Source organism: Ctenopharyngodon idella, chromosome 22, assembly GCF_019924925.1.
Source record: "Ctenopharyngodon idella isolate HZGC_01 chromosome 22, HZGC01, whole genome shotgun sequence".
Lineage (NCBI taxonomy): Eukaryota > Metazoa > Chordata > Actinopteri > Cypriniformes > Xenocyprididae > Ctenopharyngodon > Ctenopharyngodon idella.
In genome coordinates, this window is record NC_067241.1 from 10709609 (window position 1) to 10731595 (window position 21987).

Consider the following 21987-nt stretch of genomic DNA (forward strand, 5'->3'; position numbering starts at 1 on the left):
AAGACATATTTAAAACAGTTCATGTGAGTACAGTGGTTCAACCTTAATGTTATAAAGTGACGAGAATACTTTTTGTGTGCCAAAAAAACAAAATAACGACTTTATTCAACAATATCTAGTGATTGGCGATTTCAAAACACTGCTTCGAAGCTTCACGAATCTTTTGTTTCGAATCAAAATTAAAAGTCAGTCTCAAGTTGGACAAAATTTCTAAATAGCACGCACTGCTTCAAGTCAGATGGCAATCGGCAATATTTTTGCATTCATTTGCAGCACTGCATCAAGTCGAACACCGAAACATTTCAAATATTTCTATGCTACATTGTCATATGACTTCACTATGTTTGTCACATGACCTCATAACATTAAGCCATGTTGTAATTACCGTAATTATGAGTTTTCAATTGTAATAAGTGTTCACGTCCTCGTAGAGCTCGTAATTACAGCTTGTAAGATGGGATTTTCTGAGAGCTCCTACTTGTATAATGTGACCGCTGTACCACCTGACTGCTGCAGATTCATTTAGGTGTTGATAGTGTTGCCACAGAAATGCATAATTCCCAGTCGAAGACGTGAGAACAGCGTCAAGAAAAAAAGTCACTAGTTATTAATCAGATATTAATTTATCATATGATATTAATTAATGGTACTACAATTATTTTATGATTTAATAATTAAAACTAAAACTTTTATATTTAGGCATTTTTTAAGATTTAGACATATTATGGCACTTTTCCACTGCATGGTACTACTCGGCTCGGCTCGGTATGGCACGGCTTGGCTCGCTTTACTTTCAGTTTGGTTTTCCACTTCAGTTAGTTCCGCTTCAAAGTGGGTGGGATTATATAGACTGATCGTTATAGTTGCGCTGCTTCTACTGCCGTGGATCCGCTCCTCATCTACCAACGAGTCTACGACACAGCATTTTTTTTTTCAAGTTGCGTGCGACGGTCATTTAAAGCAATCCGATGGCTCAGTGAGGCCTCTATAGACAGCAATGCCATTTAAGATCTCAAGATCCATAAAGGTACTAAAAACATATTTAAAACAGTTCATGTGAGTTCAGTGGTTCTATCTTAATATTATAAAGTAAAAAAAAAAACTAAATTTCAACAATATTTGATGGGTCAATTTCAAAACACTGCTTCGGAGCTTTACGAATCGAATCAGCGATTCGGATCTCCTATCAAACGACTAAACTGCTGAAATCACGTGACTTTGGCACTCCGAATCACTGATTCGATTCGTAAAGCTCCGAAGCAGTGTTTTGAAATCGGCCCATCACTATATTGTTGAAAAGTTGACATTATAATCAAAATAATGACATTATTTTAATTTTTGGGTGAACTAAGTAAGCCGTACCGTTCCGTACCAAGCCATCCCATACAGTGGAAAAGCGCCAAAAGTGAGCCGTATAGAACCATACCGAACCGTACCATGCAGTGGAAAAGCACCAATAGTGTAACATTTTAGTATTGGCCATAACATTAAAATAATTACTTAAATTAATTAAAATATTACATAGCTGTAATATTCCAGCTGTTAATGTGCACTCTTCCCTCTTCATTTTTGAATATCCTTGTAATCATCTTGGATAATGACTTCATATATGCTGGTTGTGTTTCTTTGTTGACTCCAGGTCTATATCTTTGAGAATGACATCTATTACAAGCCAGATGTGTCTAGCAAGGCGATGCGTCTGACAGCCACCGGCAGAAACGGAATGGTGGTTAATGGGCTGTCTGATTGGACCTATGAGGGTCAGTGATCTTGGATGTGTCGTCCCCTTCAATACTTTCTCTCAGTCTATCACTATAATGAGTCACCTTAATTCTATGTCTGTTTTGAGACAATTTTGACAATCCCTTGAAGACATTGCAGTATTCATGAAGAGATTATTATCTCATTTGGCCTTATAAATACACAATGAGATCGGTAAATGAGATTTATGATCATCAGCGTAGGTCTACGATGATATGTATATGGGTTAATTAGCTTTATCAAAATTTAATTTCTGTCTCTTGCCTTATTAAACACTAGAGGAGATATTGCTGAAATATCATGCGTTCTGGTGGGCCAAAGACGGCGCACGCCTGGCGTATCTATCCATTAACAACTCAGCCACTCCTTTTATGGAGATACATCACTTCCTGGGTGGGGTCTACCCTTCTAACGTCCTCTACCCATATCCAAAGGTAACATGCAGCATACTAATTTCTTTTACATGACAAAATAACCTCAAAATGAATCAGATATCACAATAAACGTTTATATTGAATAATGAATGCAAACATAAGCACTATTTGATGATGTTAAAAGTACTTGCTCTGTACAGGCGGGTTCCAGAATCCCATCAGCCAGTCTGTTTGTGGTGAATTTATACGGTCCAGCACACACATTAGAGATGATTCCTCCAGACTCCCAGAACAGCAGGTGAAGTTTATCTTTCATTAACATGTGTCCGTAATAACAAACATGCAACATATGCAGAGCACAGGCTGTGGATACAGAGCTGTTAATTTTTAATATCCTTTTAAAAACATAACAAAATGTGTCTTAACTGTCTGTTTATTAAACTAAATCTTTTATGCGTGATGTTAAAGACATTACAAGTGAGTTGGATCTGTTTTACTGTCGCACAGTGTTGCTTCTAGGCAACAAACACATTTAAGAAGTTCATGATATGCAAGTAATTTGTATTACTCCAAAATGAAGTTTACTCTCTAACAAGTGTGAATGTTTTTAACGGGTGTACATTATGATAAATTGATCTCCACACTGTGCATACTGCCAGAATAAAACTTTAAAATTGATGTAATTCTTCAAAAATGAAGTTTTTAGTAGTTTATTCAAAGTAATTCCTTCATTATTAACACTTTTATTGCCATTTTAAATGTATTATGCATTTGCAAACCAAAGAAAATGGGTTTGTTCCCATGTGAAAACATTGTGCAATTGATTATTAAGAGTGGTTTGAAGGTTTTATTGTATTTGCAGTGATAAATTGCTGTTGTTAGTACTTTTTTTTTTTTCATTTTTTTTCTTTCATTTGTCCCCAACCCCCATAGTCCTTTTGGCAAAAAGTACAGCCTGCATCATCCTAGGTTTGTCGCTGTGAGCTTTCCGCATTTAGATTGTGGAATTATTGGCCATTCCTCAGCGCAAATATGCTCCTGTTCTGCCAGGTTAGATGGAGAATACCGGTGGACAGCAAATTCAGGTCTTGCTGCTGATTTTCAATTGGATTCAAGCCTTGGCTTGGGCTGTGCTGCTCCAGAATACCAACCTTCTGTATTTAGGCCATTCTTCATCATTTTTGCTGTGTGCTTCAAGTCTTTGTCCTGCTGGAAAATGAATCTTCACTCTAAAAGTATAGCTTTCAGGCTGAATTTTGTTTTTGATGGCAGTCAGCTTTCTAGTTCCTCCTGGTGAAAATCATCCCCAGAGTGTGATTTAATTAAACCTTTATTTTACAAGGTTAGTCCCTTGAGATAAGTCTCATTTTGCTAAATAGACCTGGCCAAAATAGCAGCAATAAACATTACAATATGTTAACAAACATAAAACAAGGCTCTAATATTGCTTGTAATGTTCCTCATTTGCAAGTTACTTTGGATGAAAGCATCTGTTAAATGATGATAAAATGTAAATATAAAAATAAAACGTGTTAAAAAAGGAGTTTATCCAACTAAACTGGGGAAATTTACTAGCTAAACATTAAAGGGTTAGTTCACCCAAAAATGAAAATTATGTCATTTATTACTCACCCTCATGTCGTTCCACACCTGTAAGACCTTTGTTCATCTTCAGAACACAAATTAAGATATTTTTGATGAAATCCAGTGGCTCAGTGAGGCCTCCATTGACAGCAAGATAATTTACACTTTCAGATGTCCAGAAAGATGCTAAAACATATTTAAAACAGTTCATGTGACATGTGACTTTGCCAGTTTTATACGTGATCCGAACCACTGATTCAAAACAAAAGATTAGTAAAGTTTCGAAGCTTCATGAAGCAGTGTTTTGAAAACAGCCATTATTAGATATTGTTAAAGTAGTTACGGGTGTAGAACGATATAAGGGTGAGTAATTAATGACAGAATTTTTATTTTTGGGTGAACTAACCCTTTAAAATACTGACACAGACCAACATTTCTGATGAAAAAGTTTAGAATATAGTCTTCTTGACTCAAAATCGATTGCAATAGAGTTTGATTTTGCATGTTGCTAAGCTAACAGCACAATACGGTAGTAACCTTAAAGGCATAGTTCACCCAAAAATTACGATTCTGTTATCATGTATATTCACTAATGTAATATTCACATACTATCCCTTTAAAAAAACATACTGCATAGCACACATAAAATATTCAAATTTTAGTTACACTGAACTTTTTTATACTTTAAAATACTGCATAGTACGGAGCCCCTAAAGGGACAGAGTGAAGGAAAAAAATATGAGATGGAAGGAAAAATTAAATGTCAATGCTTTCCCCAAAGAACCTTTGCGTTCGCTCGATAAACTTTTAAGTTTTTTGTGAGTGAACGGAAAGTTTCTCAGGGGAATACAAAAGTTTTGCGAGCAAACCCAAATGCATTGACATATATTTTTTCCTCCCATCTCATATTTTTTTTCCATTACCATGTTCCGTAGTGTTGTATTAAATTAAATATTTTGTCATTTATAATTAATACATGATCTTATCATTTCAGCAATGCATTGAAAGTTACCTCTGCGGGAGAGGATAAATTTATCCTATTTAAACTTTAATTTGAAACAGATTAGCATACAAAATTATGGTAAAACTTTACAATAATGATCCATTTAAATGCTGTAAAAGTATTGTTCAACAGTTAATTTCCACATTAACATTTTTAAAATCAAAGTTGTATCTGTTAACATTAGTTAATGCACTGACTAATGTTAAAGGTGCAATATGTAAAATTTTCTGTCCGCTTGAGGCCTATTCAAAACAAAGACGTAGCTTGATGAGGCCAAGTTTGAGCGCAGAATCTTGGGACATGTGGTCTTCACATCACAGCCGGTGGAAAATAATCGGGATAGGACTCGGACAGAAATCATGTTCATGGATGCGATCATTAATGTTACTGTAGTATGAAGCAGAGCAGGACCGAATGTTGTGGGAGCTGATCGAGGCCGCTGGAGCGATTGCGCAACACACGCCTCGAGAGCAGTTCCCTTGTCTATTAAAACATGTAATATATTAAAGCGTCTTTGGTGTTTCCATGGTTTCTACAAAATAGAACCGGAAACCGAGGATAACACGGGTATGACGCAATTGACAGGCGACTCCTCACACGTCCCGGAGCCTTGGTTAAAATTACAATTTTCTCAAGATTTACAAACAATTGGAAACATTTGGGATATTGTAAGTATTCAAGTGAACAAAATATATAACACTGGCCTAGTGGTTTTTGGATATTTACTGCAAAATTCTTACATATTGCACCTTTAAGAAACAACACCTGATTCTGAATGCACTCTCTCTCTCTCTTTTCTCTAGAGATAGCTACATCTCTATGGTGAGCTGGATAAGCAGCACCCGTCTGACTGTGCGCTGGTTGAACCGTGTCCAGAACCAGTCCGTGCTGTGTGTGTGTGAGGCCACGACAGGAGCCTGCTCAGAGGTGAGGAGGTTACCAGCTCATCCACTGCACCCCTCTGGGTATCTTTACTTTTAAAGTGTCCATCGATCGGACTCATTCTTTATTCTGCTCAGAACATGCAGAGAATCTCTTGCTTCTCTTCTGCCAGCTCAGCCTAATTTCCTTCTGGAGGCGTGAAAGACTAACTCAGTTACTTTTAAGCCTCGGTTTTAATGTGCAGCCTGTCTTAACGCCTAAAGGTCACTCCCTTTTTAAGTCTGTGCTTGTGAGTGATTGAATGCTTGAGCACAGGTGTATCTGTGTCTGACAGGGATGTGCCGTTCTTGTTTGGTTTCTACACCCTGTGTGTTGATAAATCCGTCAACAGAGTTTTATAATTGGAGGCATTGGGAGCTGTGTTGAAATACACAACGGAGTGCAACTGTTAGGTTCTGGAAGTAAAAATCCCATTTATTTTCTCCATAGAGAAATTGATTTTTAACAATAATGTATAAAAGTGTCAAGACCATGAGCTCTGAGGTTGTTAAGCTATGATAGATGATTCTGCAGAAGCCTTTAATTAAGTGATTTTAGCTTAATTTAAAAAAATGAATTAATCTCCATGCAAACTACTTAATATTCAAATGTATACAATATTTAAGCAATAAAATATTATATGTAAACATTGTTATAGTATTATATACAAAAATATTATATATACACTACCGTTCAAAAGTTTGGGGTCAGTAAGTTTTTGAAAAGACTCTTAAGTTCACCAAGGCTGCATTTATTTTGATAAAAATAAACAGTAAATACAGTAATATTGTGAAACATTATTACAATTTAAAATAACGGTTTTGTTTATATTTTAATATATCTTAAAATGGAATTTATTCCTGTGATGGCAACGCTGAATTTTCATAGTCATCCTAATATGCTGATTTGGTGCTCAAAAAACATTTCTTTTTATTATCAATGTTTTTATTATCAGTGCTGCTTAATATTTTTGTGGAAACTGTGTGGAAACTTTCAGAAGAACAGCATTTATATGAAATATAAATCTTTTGTAACATTGTAAATGCCTTTACTGTCACTTTTGATCAAATTAATGCACCCTTGCTGAATAAAAGTATTAATTTCTTTTTTTGTTTTTAAATAAAAATCTTACTGACTCAAAACTTTTGAATGGTAGTGTATTTTCCTATTCATTTATCTCTATATAGAGATTTCAAAAATTCATAAAAACAAGTCATAACCCAACCAGCTTACAGATAAATCACAACATTATATGCAGGAACCTTAGGCCCTGTTTACACTATTGCGTTTTCGTTTTAAAACGCACAAGTTTTGCTTTGGTTACGCCTGTAGTTTACACTACGCCGGCGTTTTCGAACCTCGAAAATGGAGACTTTCGAAAACGCTGCAGACCCCATTTTAGTTTGAAAAAGCCGGGGTTGCATTTCAGTATAAACGGACCAAAACTGAGACTTTTGAAAACGATGGCGTGGCTGCCCACATTCGCTCTGTGTATCCTTGACAACCGTGTAAACAATAACATGGAGACTGAACTGCAATCTTTGCTGGCTTTAATGTCATTTTTAGCAGCCATTGTGCAGTTAAACTCTGCATTTTTTTTAATACTGCAGCTGCCTACATGCGCAAGAGGCAACTGTTTGTACGCCCATGCCCAGTGTGCCTGTACGTTCATGTGACATGCGTTTTCGACCGTGTAATGTAGACGGAGATCGTTTATGAAACGCTGTGGAAACGTCAGTGTAGACGAGGATCGTTTTCATTTTAAAACGCCATTTTAAAACAAAAACGCACTAGTGTAAATGGGGCCTGAATATTAAAACTCAAAACTTTTGAGAGGGAACGTAAAAGCATTGACATAAAATTTTTCCTCCCATGTCCCTTTAGGGGCTCTCTAAATAAATTAGTGTTTTTAAAGATTAACTTTAAGTGTTAGATAACGGCAATGGTAATCTAAATACAAAAATAGAGGAAATGAGTATAGCTTAATTCTTAAATAAAGTTAAAATTTAGAATAGCCTAATGCAATAGATGTGGAACTCTAGATGTTCCAGACAGCACATCTAAACTGTAGATAAAAATGAATCATGCACTTCCTTAATGTGATGCCAATGAGAATGATGGATTGACTGAAACTCTGCGTTAGCGGTGGAGTTTATTATGATGTACAACTCTCCCTGGCAGGCAGAAGAGAACAAATGATTTAAAAACATATTTTACTTATAATATATGACATGTCTAATCCTTTTAAAACATCTTTAATCTTTAGAGGCACCAAATGGCGATGGACTTCTGGCACAACACCCAGCGGCAGGTAAGTTCAGCCTCTCTCTCTCTCTCTCTCTCTCTCTCTCTCTTTTACTCTCGCCAGTTCTCAGGCTCCGTTTTTCAGTTCCTAAAAGATGCATCCACCTTGGACAGAAATGTATTGCATCAAAACGGTGCCGTCTCTCATTGATCTATTGGAGGAATGTATATTGAATGTGGCTTGTCCTACAGGAGGAGCCGTTGTTCACGGCAGATGGTTCTCTGTTTTACCTCATCCTGCCTGCCAAGCAAGGGGCCCGTGGGGAGTTTCTCCACATCGCCAGTCTCCCTGCTCAGGTCTGTGGGTGGAATAATTTCATACTCACGCTATGCACAAAGAAATTAGATGGGCTCATAAAATTCGTGATTAAAAACCTGAAGTACCAAATGTATATGTGACTTTTTATGGACGTGTAGGGGCGATGTTGAACCCTTGTGTATTGTAAAGTGTTTCTCCCCGTTGTATTGTAAAATCTTTCTCTTATTTGAACTGTTAGACTTTTATTTGAATAACTAGTTATGTTCATTTAGATTTCTGTTATTCTTTATTTGAGGTTATTTTCAAATTTATATCATGACCTTGAAGTAACACATCATGATCTGTTCTTATATTCCTATATAAAAAACATTACATATATAAATATAAAAAACTAAATGTATATAGAAATATATATGTATTAATTTTTGTATTTATTTTTTGACACTTAAATGTTTGACACTAATGTTTCTTTATCTTCATGTCCACTGCTTTCCATTATATATATATATCCACTTATTATATTTATGATAACGTTTATTATTATTTTTTTCTGCCATTTTCTTTAGATTTCATTATTTAACTGACACTTATAACTAATGCTTTCTTATCTTCCTGTACACTGCTTTCCATTGTAACCCGCCTTTTCTTTAGACCTTCTCTTCTCTTTAGTCCTTCTCTTTCTTTTTCTTCAGGCTTCCACTCCTTCTGTTTCTCCTCGCTTTCTAACGTCAGGGAACTGGGATGTAACCTCGCTGTGCGCTCTTGATGAGGAGAACGATAAAATGTATGACAGATCGAATTTTATGAGCAAACCATTTTGACTCGAAAGCCTCAAGACTGTGTCGTTAAGCATCTCATAGTCAACCAAACTACCTAATATGAGTAATTATAGTATTATTTACGCCTAGGAATTCCATTTAGCCCACTGAATCAGCAGAGATGGCACTTAATTAAAATTAATACAGTAATTTAATGTTGAATTGGCTGTAATGACTGTCATTTTCCCCCCGGCTTTGTTCTCTAATTGCAGCCGAATAAAACAAACCCTCTTGAATAACCATCCCAGAAGTGATAGTTTTTTCAGAAAAATACTTTTTTATCCTTTCAATGCATGAATATTTATTAATAGTCAGATCTATAGCTCAAATCAAAGTTAACGCCCATAAATTAATGACTTAAAATTAATCTGGTACTGACAGAAATGAATGCATGTCACAATCTTTCCTACTTTGCATGTGTATACAAACCTACTTAGCATGCAGCTGTATGAAGGCAGTATATGGAAGTAGACTCTATTATTAGAGGATAAATGACTGACTACAAATAGTATCTCAAAAACCTTTTCAGATTTCCTTAATGTGTCTTTCCCCTGTAGCTATTTTCTGAGCACGGAGGAGTCGCAGCAGAGCAGACACTTATACAGGTGGGTTCTGTCCCAAACGATGCGTCTTTTAAGCTGTAATTGAGTATTTTATCATCACTGTCTAGAAATTCTGCACCTCTCAAGCTGTGCTGCACATTTGCATCTAAATCAATCTGACAGCATTTGCACAGCATTTGTGTTGAGATATTTCATTTATGGGTTTTGGATGACCATGTCCTCATTACATGTTGATATTCTGTATGCGCATTGATGTTCCAGTTTTTGAGTATGTATGTTCATCGATGACTTGTGTTGTAATCAATTAAATCCTTCCAGTCTACATCGAAATGCATCAGAGATGCATTTCAGGGACATTCGTAAAAAGCCAATAGAGTTTTTTCCCCTCTACTGAGCTCCAGGCAAGAAGCCCAGCTAATTCATTTAACAGGAACGGCAGCTTAGAGAGAGAGAGCAAAAGGCATAGAGAGAAGGTTGAAAAGGAGATGGGCAGAGGGGGAGGTGCTGTGCCTCACAACGATTTAAAGGGTGTTCTCTAACCTTTGATTAATGCTTTAAGCCTCTCACTTGCTCTCCGTGGGCCACAAGTTCTCATAGATTTTGAGAACAATATGGCGGAAGTGCAAAGGTCCAGCATTGGGCTTAAAGCAAGTGGATAATGGAAAACTAGCTCAGCGCGTGTGTATCACATACTGGAAGTTATAGGGATAGTTAAGCCAAAAAAAGATTTGTGTTTACACACAAACAGTAAAAAAGCAAAACTGTTTTTAACATTGACAATAATAAGAAATGTTTTTGAGCACCAAATCAGCAAATTAGAATGATTTCTGAAGGATTATGTGACTGAAGACTAGAGTTATGGAAAATCACAGGAATAAATTACATTTTAAAATAGAAAATGTAATACTATTTCACAATATTAATGTTTTTACTGTATTTTCATCAAATACATGCAGCCTTGGTGAGCAAATGAACATGAAAAATCTTACCAACCTCAAACTTTTGAACTTTAGTGTAAATTCTTACATCCTTATGTCGTTCTTTATGATTTTCTTTCACCTATGAAATGCAAAAAGAGACATATTGAAGAGTTCACATTGTTTTCTTTATACAGTGAAAGCATATAGTGACCCCAGAGGCTGCTAAGCACAGGTTTTGTGTTTCTTTTTGGAACTGATTGATCGTAGGCCTTATTCAACTCAAATAAACTGAGGTGCATAAGCTCAAATCAATGATGCCTCAATCAGTTCCAAAAAAGAAATTCAGAACCTGCCCTAATTAAAAGAAAACAAGCTGATAAAAAGATTAAATCCAATATTTGGCAATAACATAGCATAACTAAAGATTTATAAGTAGTTCTTTGTAGGTCGGTCAAAAGTGTAAGAAGGGATTTTCAAAATATTTATGTGAAGTTGTTATACCCTGTGTGAGCAAATTCAGTAAGTTTTAGTCCAATGTGTTAAAAATGACTATCATTTTGGGGGAAAAAGAAAATCCTCTCCAGATCAAAATGACAGGAACACAACCAGAGGGTTAAAAATGTTTCATTTTAGTTCCACAGAAGAAGGTCAGACAGGTTTGGAAAGACATGAGGTGGAATAAATTATGACAGAGTGTTCATTTTTGTAGTGAAGAAAAAGGCATTTAAAGTATGATTATCATTGATGGCATTAAGATGATGGGTTGTGAAATAATGAAATGCATGTTTGTTGACTAGCGTGGAGCTTGGAGGTGTCTTTCATCGCCAGTGTCTGACATGCAACCTGTTTGAGCGATGCAGCTTCTTCAAAGCGGACTTCAGCCCCAATCAGACATACTTTACCCTCTATTGCTTGGGTAAGATCACTGTCTCTCATGCACAAATGCAAACACACATTTAGGCTGATGAAAAAAGATGCACATGTCTCATCTCTGTCATACTTTTACAGGCCCAGGCGTCCCAAAGGTGACCATTCACAGCACAAGTGATCCTTTCAGTGAGTAGAATTAATACTTTTCTCATTTCAAGCTGTTATTTAGTCAACCATGTGTGGCTGAAGGAAAGACGATTTTAATTGCTAATAAATTCTGGTTGCTAAAATTGCTAAAAATCGGGGCCTAATGCTTAGAGAGTCAGACTTGTAACCCAAAGGTTGCGGGTTTGAGTCTCAGTACCGGCAGGAAATGTAGGTGGGGGAGTGAATGAACGGTGCTCTCTTCCTCTCTCTAATTCCCCACAACTGAGGTGCCCTTGAGCAAGGTACCTAACCCCCAATCACTCCCCGGGCGCCTCAGCAAAAATGGCTTCCCACTGCTCCGGGTTTGTGTTCACGGTGTGTGTGTTCATTACTGTGTGTGTGCACTTGGGTGGGTTAAATGCAGAGCACAAATTCTGAGTACGGGACACCAACATGCACACAATAGGTTATTATCAATAAATAAACATAAATACTTTTATGAAGAAACTTGTCTAATGGGCTCATTGTCGATCATGATAGGTAAACTAAAATGATTGCTGAAGGATCATGTGACACTGATGACTGGAGTAATGACTGCTGAAAATTCGGCTTTGCATCACAGGAATAAATTACATTTCAAAATATATTAAAATAGAAAACAGTCTAGAATGCCTTGGTGACCACATAACGACAACCAAGCAACCGCTCAGATTAGCTTTAGAAAATGTTACAGTTTAATTGCCAATATGATTCTGTCAAAAAATAGCACCCCAGTGAGTATTTTTAGAGTTTGTTGTAGTGAGAGAGTTCATTAAAACATCTAAAAGTGCTGCATGGTATCTTCTTAAATTTTATTATCTCACTTCATCTTTTATTTCACAGTCTTAACATTTAAAAACTCCATGGTGGTGGATCGTTCTGGTTTTATGCCAAAAATATATTAAGTCTGTGTGCTGCATTTTCAGGTTACATGGTGGTGGAAGACAACAGCCTCCTCGCTATGTCTCTTGAAACCAAGATGCTCTCTGAGACCGTTTTCCAGACGCTTTCCTCCGACAACAGCGGTAAAAAGATTTCTTAAGTAACTGATTACATTCCTCCTTTCAGCATAAATTGATCTCAACCTTTTACAAAGCCAACTAGATTTAAGAATCAATCAGGTAATTGTTTCGGTTTTGCTAATTGGTTCCTCACAGCTGTACCTGCCTTTAGGGGAAGCCCATTGTGGCTTGTTTGCGTGTGTGTTTTTGCTTGTATGATGGGGTTTGCACATGTGCACATCTGTGTATATAAATCGCACATGCATTGTACATGAGGTCCCTCGACTGTGTTTGTTTGTGAATTTGTGTGTGTGCGTTACTGAGAGTCTTTTAAAACCAACAGGCTCATGGGAGCTCATTTGCCAGTGGTTAGAATATTGATGAGCCGGTACCAAGACTTTCTTGCAGTATGGTACAGTAGAAACGGCCGTTTGTTCTGTTTTAACTGCCTTTGCGAATAATTACAGACCTAGATGTGAAGATGTCCCTGCCCCCTGGGTACGAGGGAAACCTGCACCCTCTTCTTATTATCATGTAAGTGTCTGCTTTAGTAAGGCTGCTTTATTTTGTATTCCTGCTTTAGAGTAAAAAGACAGCTAATTATGAGATAAAATGTAAAATGAAAATGTTGCATTATGAGATATAAAAGGTCACACTAATGTTTAAAAGCTTGCAGTTGGTAAGATTTTTAATGTTTTTAAAAGAAGTCTTTTATGCCCACCAAGGCTGCATTTATTTAGCGGCTGTTTGAACTAAGTGTAAATAGCATATTTTCTTAGCGAAAGATGCTATTTACACTAAGTGAAAATAGCATTATTTCTTAGGGATAGATGCTATTTACATTAAATGAAAATAGCAATATATTCTATTTACACTAAGTGACAATAGCAGCATTTACTTAGCAATATGCTATTTACACTAGGTGAAAATAGCGATAGATTCTATTTATACCATGTAAAAGTATCAGTTCTTTGCAATAAGAGTCAATAGTAATTAGATGCTATCTATACTTTATATTGGCAGATACTATTTGCACCTCAGTATTTTTGTACATTAACAGGATGCAATAACAGCATAGAGTCTAAATGATTATATTTATTAAAATTATTAAATGGATGCGGCCTTGTTGGGGGAATAAAAACCCTCCTGCACTAGGGTTAAGGGAAGGTGTAGGGAGGGATTTTATTCCAATAAACACTTTTAATATTATTAAACACTCGTTTGCAGTTATTTCCACTTTTAGAACATTATTTTCATTTTTATTAAAAATAAATGCAAACTCGGCAAAAGGCGGATTCGAACCCGCGTCGATCGCGTTAAAAGCAAGGCTTGTGAGCCTTACTCGCTACTGCTGCGCCACTAAAGACATTGAATTTAATGCGTCTTTTTAAAACTTGAGTGGCCCAACCAGACATTGGTGGGCGGAGCTAGTGTAAATAGCATTTGCCAACAAGGGACACTATTTGCACTTAGTGTAAATAGACACTCCGTTTATGGAATCAAAAATACTATAAAAGCAGTAATATTGTGAAATTTTATTACAATTTAAAATAACTGATTTCTATTTGAATATATTTTAAAATGTAATTAATTCCTGTGATCAAAGTTGTATTTTCAGCATCATTACTCCAGTCTTCAGTGTCACATGATCCTTCAGAAATCATTCTAATATGCTGATTTACTGCTCAAGATACATTTCTTATTATCAATGTTATTTTTGTAGAAACCATGATACATTTTTTTTCTAAATTCTTTGATGAAATAGTAAAAACATTTTGTAATGTTACAAAAAAATCTGTCACTTTTTTATCAATTTAATATATCCTTGCTGAACAAAAGTATGTTATAGTAAAAAAAAAAAATTAATTTGTGAGCTAAAAATGAATAAATAGGACAAATAAATTGGTGACTATGAGACAATGTCAAAAAATCTAATAAAAAAAAGATTTGTGAGATATAAAGTCACAATTATGAGTTGTAGAAACTTTTTTTGTTTATTCTAAGGTTGAAAAAAAAACTTTCATAGTAATGACATTTAAACCATAATAATCATAATTAAGCTCCTCTTAATGAAACATATTTGCATACTGAATTGTAATTGGTCTTGTCTTCTTGGCATTTATTAAACTTAAATAATGCATCCCACAATGCAATGCACTTGACTTGACCTTCCATTTCTAGTGTGATGGATCAACCAAAAGTAATGTATACTGAGTTTTTTTTAGAAGTAATATTAGTTACAATTTTTAACATCTCTTTTTTTGACTAATTATTTGATTAAACTTTCAAATTTTACACAAAATTGAAATAAGAATGCAAAAAAGTTTTATAAAAAAAGGAAACTGACACTGAATTATTGCACTGTGAGAAGGTCATGTGACAAGAATGTAGCATGCTACTGCTTAAAATGTTCATGGTGAGCTAATGCTTAATGTTTTAATTACTATTTTAAATAGTAGGCAAATAATAATACGTTTTATTCATATAGCGCCTTTCCAGAGCTCAAGGTCACTTTACTTTACAGTTGCACTTTGAAAGAATAACACTAAAGCAATAAACAGAAATGACAATCAACAGCAAAGTAAAAAAAAAATAGAATAAAGCACAATGAAAAACAGGAAACAAGATGCAAAAGAAATCATACAAAAAACAACATAGAAGTAAGAAATAACTGTAAACAGTAAGAAATAAGGCAGTATGCAGTACACTGTAGCATATACTCCTATATAATAATAGTAATGGTAATAAGAAAACAAGATGCATGCCGAGCGTCTTGACAGTGACAAAGCAGCTCTGATTCTCAGCATGAAACTTAAGCTTACCCACCATAGAACTTATTTTGCTGCTTTGCAAGCAGTGATATCTCCTTGTGGAAATGCAAATCTAGTTAAGACTCTCCTCTCCCTCGCCGTAGTTGGTTAGGCTACATGATTTATGAATACTGCGTTATTAATAAGCAATATGCACATGCTCGATTGAGATGCAAGAAGTGTTCAGCAAGTGTGAACACATTTACAGAATGAAGATCAGTGTGCTACTGTCTTTTTAATCTACAATGTGACATTATATGTTAACACCTCCATCCATCCATCCATTGCTCCCTGCATCTTTAGTGACAGTATTCCTGGCAGGCAGTCAGTGACGGAGGAGTTTGCCCTGGGCTGGCCGGAGGTTTTGTCCAGCCTGCATGGAGTAGCGCTGGCCTGGATCGACAGCAGAAGCCAGGTCTCGCAGGGACAGAAAAGCAGCACCCTGGACCCTCGCAAGCTGGGTTCCCTCCGCATTAAAGACAAGCTTGGAGTCGTGGAGTGAGTCGTTCTCTCTTTTCAGTTATAAAGAATAATACCTGTAATAGAAAAGTCATTTTGCACATTACGCCACAAAATATCTGATTAGGAAAGGCTTTATGCTCTGAAGCAGACGCTGGGTTTTCTTTCATATTTTGTTGAACGCTTGCTTGGCTAATTTAATTGAACCTACTTCTTGCTCAAGGCAAAAAAGCAATGTTATGTCTCAGCAGAGTTAATACGTTGGCTGCCTTTAAAAGACCAGCCATTTATCATAACTGCTAAATGCCACCTAAAATTTGCATGTTTCATTGCAGATGGTTAATGCAGCTGCCGTACATTGATGGGAGAAGAATAGCTGTTTATGGAAAGGTAAAATATATGTTATGAAAATTTAGAGTGCAAACTCTAATATCTGATTGGATGAGCTGATTTTTCAAGTTGGCAGCTGTATACAGCCTACAGTTATTATATATAGAACCTGAGCAAAAACACTCATAACACCTTAGCAACTGCATAGCGATGCCCTGGCAATCACCCCTGACATTCTAGTACTGCAAGCACCACCCATATTTTTTATAGAATAGAAAATATGATGTAGTTGTGATTACTATTATGGATGTAATTTTGTTTTATTGAACATTGTTTTTCTGTGTTGCATCACTCTAAATAGCAGCGTTTAAATGTGGTCAAATGGATCTACAGCTCCGCCTCTCGTGGCCTATTGCTTTAATACACATCTTCTTAGCAAATGAATCCCTTTGTAGACTTGCATCATATTCTCACTTAGGATATGTACTTTGAATTCAGTCTTCAGTTGCAGAGCTCTGACATCAGCCTTCATTTGTCCTCACAGGGATTCGGTGGCTATTTAGGTTTGAAGATGTTGACGGCAACCAATCAGATGTTTAGATGTGCTGCTGTCATGGCTCCCATCACAGACTTCAAGCTCTATAGTGAGTTCCAGCTCCATACACTAGCAAATAAAAGCAGTATGGAAGAACAGTATTTCTGGACATTCTTTGAAGTACATTCTTTGAAGTGCATTGGAGTACTTCAAAATACCATGGCATGTGATATGGTAATCATTCAGTCCCATGGTATATATCAAAGTGTCCTGGTACTACTTTTTTGTAAGCTTATCCATTTGATAAATGGCATAATCTGTAGTGTGTTACTGTTTAATTTCAGAATTTCAGATGTGTGAAAATGGATTCAACCTTGTTTTTCAGGTGCTGCCTTCTCAGAGAGATATCTAGGCCTTCCAGCTAAAGAGGAGCATTCATACATGGTAGACCTTTTGCATCCATAACTTTATAATTCATTATCAAGCATTGTTATAGAAGCCTATTTCCTATTTTCCACCTATTTAAAATAAAAATAAAAAAAGGTAATTGTGAGATTGTGTAAAATAAGACCATTTACACTGTGACAAAGTTACAGTTAAAAGAAACAAAGTCACAATTGTGACAAAGTTACATTTATGAGAAACAGTCACATTGTGATGATTATAGTTACAAGTTTCAAAGTCACAATTGTGACACTTACAGTTACAAGAAACAGTCCCATTGTGACAATTACAGTTACAAGTTTCAAAGTTACAATAGTGACAAGTTACAGTTATGAGAAACAAAGTCACAGTATGAAAATTACAGTTACAAGTTTCAAAGTCACATTGTGAAAATTAGTTACAAGAAACAAAATCACAATTGTGACAAAGTTACAATCATGAAAAACAAAGTCACAGTTGTGAGATTTAAAGTCAAATTGTGACAAAGTTACAATAGCTACATTGTGACAAAAAGTTACATTGTTATATTATACAGTCACAGTTGTGAGAACAGTTGAGGTCACATTGTCAGTTAATTGAGAGCAAAAAAAGTCACAATTGTGAGATTTAAAGTTGCACTGTGACGTTACATAGTGACAAAGTTACAGTTAAAAGAAACAAATTCATAATTGTGAGTTATAAAGCCACATTGTGGCATATAATGTTACATTGTGACAGTAACAGTTAAGAAAAACAAAATCACAGTTGTAAGATTTAAAGTCAAATTTTGACAGTTACGAGAAACCGTCACATTGTAGCAAAGTTACAAGAAACAAGAGATATAAAGGTACATTGTGATAAAGTTGAAGTTACAAGAAAATGTCACATTGTAACAAAGTTACAGTTACGAGAAACAATCACAATTGTGAAATTTAGTCTCATATAGTGTTACAGTTACATAAAGCCAAAAATTTGAGATTTAAAGTCACATTGTGACATATAAAGTTACAGTTATTTATCTCCATAATTGGATATAAAGTCACACTGGGGAAAAATAAAACTACAATTACCTTTTTAAATAGTGATTTGAGATACCAATATAAAATCTAGTAACTACACTTCTGCCACTGTATTCACTGACCTAACAAAGTCACGTGTTTCTGTTGTATCTTTGCAGACTGCTTCTTTGTTGGACGACATCAGTAAGCTAAAAGATGAAAACTTCCTCCTCATACATGGGACTGCAGATGGTTAGCTTACATAATAATGAAATTTAAAATCAGATGCATCATTGGTGGATTTTCAGTAATACTTGTTTGTATGTGTTTAGCGCGGGTACATTTCCAACATAGCGCTGAGTTGTTGAGTCGTCTGGTGAAGGTAGAGGCCAACTACACCCTTCAGCTGTATCCAGATGAAGGCCACACCTTGAGAGAAGAACGGAGCAATCAACACCTGCACCGCACCCTCCTTCAGTACCTCCACAACTGCCTCAAATACGACCCCTTCCTCAACATGGAGGAGGAAGAGGAGGAGGACGAGGAGGAAGAGTGATCTCTTCCACTGTGTCCGCTCTCAGTCCTCAAAGGTGCCCATTTTGGTGACTAACTTCAGGTTGCGTTATTTCACCAAAGGAAAAGGGAGCAAAATGGAGATCAAGAGGACCAAATCCACCAGCTATTTACCACAAACTCAACTTTGGGAAGTTTTTGTTTTTTTGTTTTTTTGTTCAGACTGCAACTGTAAATGTCTCTTGAGTGTCAAGGAAGATTAAACACAACTGCTCTGGTTCATACAGTTTTCAAATAAATCACACACACAGTATAATGTCTAAGGTAATCAACATCTTTAGTCAGTTTATGTATAAAATGGGTAAAAGATGCTGCATAGGCATGTTGATCAGCCTTGATGTTGTAGCGCCACCTTGTGGTGAAAGAGAACTAATGTTTTGTGCAGCATGGATAGTGAAGTTGAAAATACTAGTGGTCAGCAGATACAGTGTTATTGTTTTACTAAAACTGTTAAAGTCATTTTGTTAATTGAAAGCTGAAGTTAAGCTAAAACTGAATACAATACAATATAGGGCTTTTCACGCTTGACATTGTTAATCCTGGGTCATTCTAAACCCCTGGTAAACGAAATCCTGGGTTATCTTTATTCACGTTTCACACTGCTTATACTATACCCGGGGTTAACAGTTAATCCTGGGTATTCATAAGCTACCGTTTCACACTGCACATTCCTAAACCCCGGGATAAAGTCCTTATCTGCATTTTTGCGGTGTCAGACTGGACAAACGCAGCACGTGACCTGTTTATATATAAACTCTAGCATTGCGCGCCCTCATATTGCACATTGCTGACTGAAATATATATATTTTTTTTCCTGAGTAAAATTTTCGAACTATAAAGGTAAGAATGACGGCCTCTTCTTCACACCAATTGTCGCGTTTTCCATCGCCGTTTGACATTTTTTCCTATCATACGCAGAAACGACTGTTTATACTTCGCGCGGTGTTTCCTTCACTGCCCAAAGCGCGTGAATATAAGGCACGTGATTGGTTGTCGGTCGCTAAGCATCTATTTGTAACGTTCTAACACCGCATCGTTTCACACTGCATGTTTGGCACCGCAAAAAAAGCAGGATTTCATAACCCCGGGTAAAAAGCGGTGCTAACCCCGCATCTAAAGTACAAGTGTGAAACGCTCCTTTACCCGGGGTTAAAAGCGGTGTTTAGAACGACGATAACCCGGGGTTAAGCGCAGTATGAAAAGCCCTATTATGAATATTAGATGAAAAACTTAACTTAAAAAAATATTAGAAATGTTGTCTTGACAACTAACTGAAATAAAATAGGTTGTACTGAAGTACTAAAAAAAAGTAAATTAAAATATTTAAATATTACAAAAGCACATAACAAAATTACTAAAACTTAAACTAAAATTAAATTGGAACATATAAAACCATAATAATACTATAATAGAATGTAAATAATACTAAAATAACACTAATGCTAATATCTAGAAAGAAGAGTGGATGATAATGCTGATACTACAATAATGACTGCAATTAAGATTGCTGAAATTAACGCCTGTTTTACACAATATTTATTTAAAATTCACTAAAAAAAGTTTCCAATTCACCAAACCAAACATTTGTTAATCAGCCAAACAGACATTGTTATTGGCTGTAAATGGCCAGTGTTTTGATCTAGCGTATACTGTGGAAGATTTGATTGAATGTAAACTGCAACATGTTATTTGAACCTGGCTCTTTATATGCATGACAAATCGGCTGCATGGTGCTGTATACTCTGACTCTTTCATAATATCTGTGCCAAACGCAATAGAAATTGATGACAAAATGTAGAAATTGCATACAGTGTGTTAACACAAAGTACACAGTGTGCACAGACAGCGAGGTTTAAACATCTCCAAAGCATTGCGGTATAAGTACACAGACTGTCCTCACTGTAAGGGCACAAAATCAATGAATCACACTGCATGCTGCTGTTTACAGAAGCCTCATAAGGTCTCCAGCATACATCATATCTCTTCATAAACGTCAAGCTCTGCTGTGTGCAGTTTTACACTGAGAGTAACTATATTTTAGCTGGCAAGCAAGCAAAACTCGTTGCCATTGTCATGCATATGCAGATTTTATGTTTACAGATCAAATGTGCCAAATACTCTGTGACCAAACCTTTTGGTACTGATTTATGTTACAGTTTTGAATGTGGCAGTTTGTGCATTTAGTAAATTTGTTTTGTTAGATTTTTGTGTGTGCTGCATTTCATTAATTTATATTTGTTACAAAAATGTCCTGTGGTGGTACTATGGTAAAGTTATTGGTAATAACAGAGTACTTTTATATACATCACATGGTACTAAATTGTCAACTACCACAGAATGTCCAAAAAAAAAAAAAAAATTTATTTGCATATATGCTTTTATATACACTACCGTTCAAAGCTTTGGGGTCAGTAAGATATTATTAAAGAAATTAATAGTCCTTTAGTTTCCACAAAATTATTAGGCAACATACTGTTTTTAACATCAATAATAAGAAATGTTCATTGCGCAACAAATCAGCATATTATACTTTTTTTTTTTTTTTCAAAAGCATTAAAAAATCTTACTAAACCCATACTTTTGAACAGTAGTCTTTATTGATATATGCAGGTTTAAGCATCCAGAAGTTCACCAGCTCATAACAAAGTGACATATTTTTTTAAACACCATAAACTAATGATGAGAAAACAGATTGGCAATAAAAAATATAAGTATTTTAAAGGGATAGTTCACCCAAAAATGAAATTTCTGTCATCATTTACTGCCCCTCAAGTTGTTCCAAACCTGTATAAATTTCTTTGTTCTGCTGAACACAAAGGAAGATATTTGGAAGAATGTTTGTAATCAAGCAGATCTCGGCCCCCATTGACTGCCATAGTATTTTTTTTCCCTATTATGGTAGTCAATAGGGGGCGAGATCTGCTTGGTTACAAACATTCTTCCAAATATCTTCCTTTGTGTTCAGCAGAACAAAGAAATTTATACAGGTTTGGAACAACTTGAGGGGCAGTAAATGATGACAGAATTTTCAGTTTTGGATGAACTATCCCTTTAAATTTTCTAGTCATAGAACACAAGATCTCAATCGTCCCACCTGCCTTCATCTTTCTCATTCACCAATCAAAAAATAATTTTATTAAACCTATTTTCTGTGACCTTCATGTATAGCTGAAATGTATATGTAGAAACCTTGTAAGTTCTGTGTGTTGACATTGTGATGCAACTAAGCAAGTTACATATCTCAGAATGTTCTGTTGTGTTGTAGGTCCAAGAAAATCCTTCTTACCAGAGCTTT

At 35.8% G+C, this 21987-nt stretch overlaps 1 protein-coding gene across 7 annotated transcripts in view; it reads left to right on the forward strand.

Annotated features, from left to right (window-relative positions):
• LOC127504744 (inactive dipeptidyl peptidase 10) overlaps positions 1-20894 on the forward strand; it is a 57620-nt gene extending 36726 nt beyond the window's left edge. For all 7 annotated transcript variants that reach the window (XM_051879698.1, XM_051879699.1, XM_051879701.1 and 4 more), the window contains 18 exons: positions 1640-1760; positions 2041-2195; positions 2336-2433; positions 5526-5649; positions 7910-7954; positions 8140-8244; positions 8899-8990; positions 9582-9629; positions 11305-11423; positions 11516-11563; positions 12490-12588; positions 13032-13098; positions 15678-15872; positions 16169-16223; positions 16708-16807; positions 17084-17142; positions 18299-18371; positions 18452-20894. In XM_051879698.1, coding sequence (XP_051735658.1) covers positions 1640-1760; positions 2041-2195; positions 2336-2433; positions 5526-5649; positions 7910-7954; positions 8140-8244; positions 8899-8990; positions 9582-9629; positions 11305-11423; positions 11516-11563; positions 12490-12588; positions 13032-13098; positions 15678-15872; positions 16169-16223; positions 16708-16807; positions 17084-17142; positions 18299-18371; positions 18452-18675 — 1827 coding nt within the window. In that variant the 3' untranslated portion in view covers positions 18676-20894. The remainder of the gene's footprint in view (positions 1-1639; positions 1761-2040; positions 2196-2335; positions 2434-5525; positions 5650-7909; positions 7955-8139; positions 8245-8898; positions 8991-9581; positions 9630-11304; positions 11424-11515; positions 11564-12489; positions 12589-13031; positions 13099-15677; positions 15873-16168; positions 16224-16707; positions 16808-17083; positions 17143-18298; positions 18372-18451) is intronic.
• The last annotated feature ends 1093 nt before the right edge of the window (positions 20895-21987 follow it).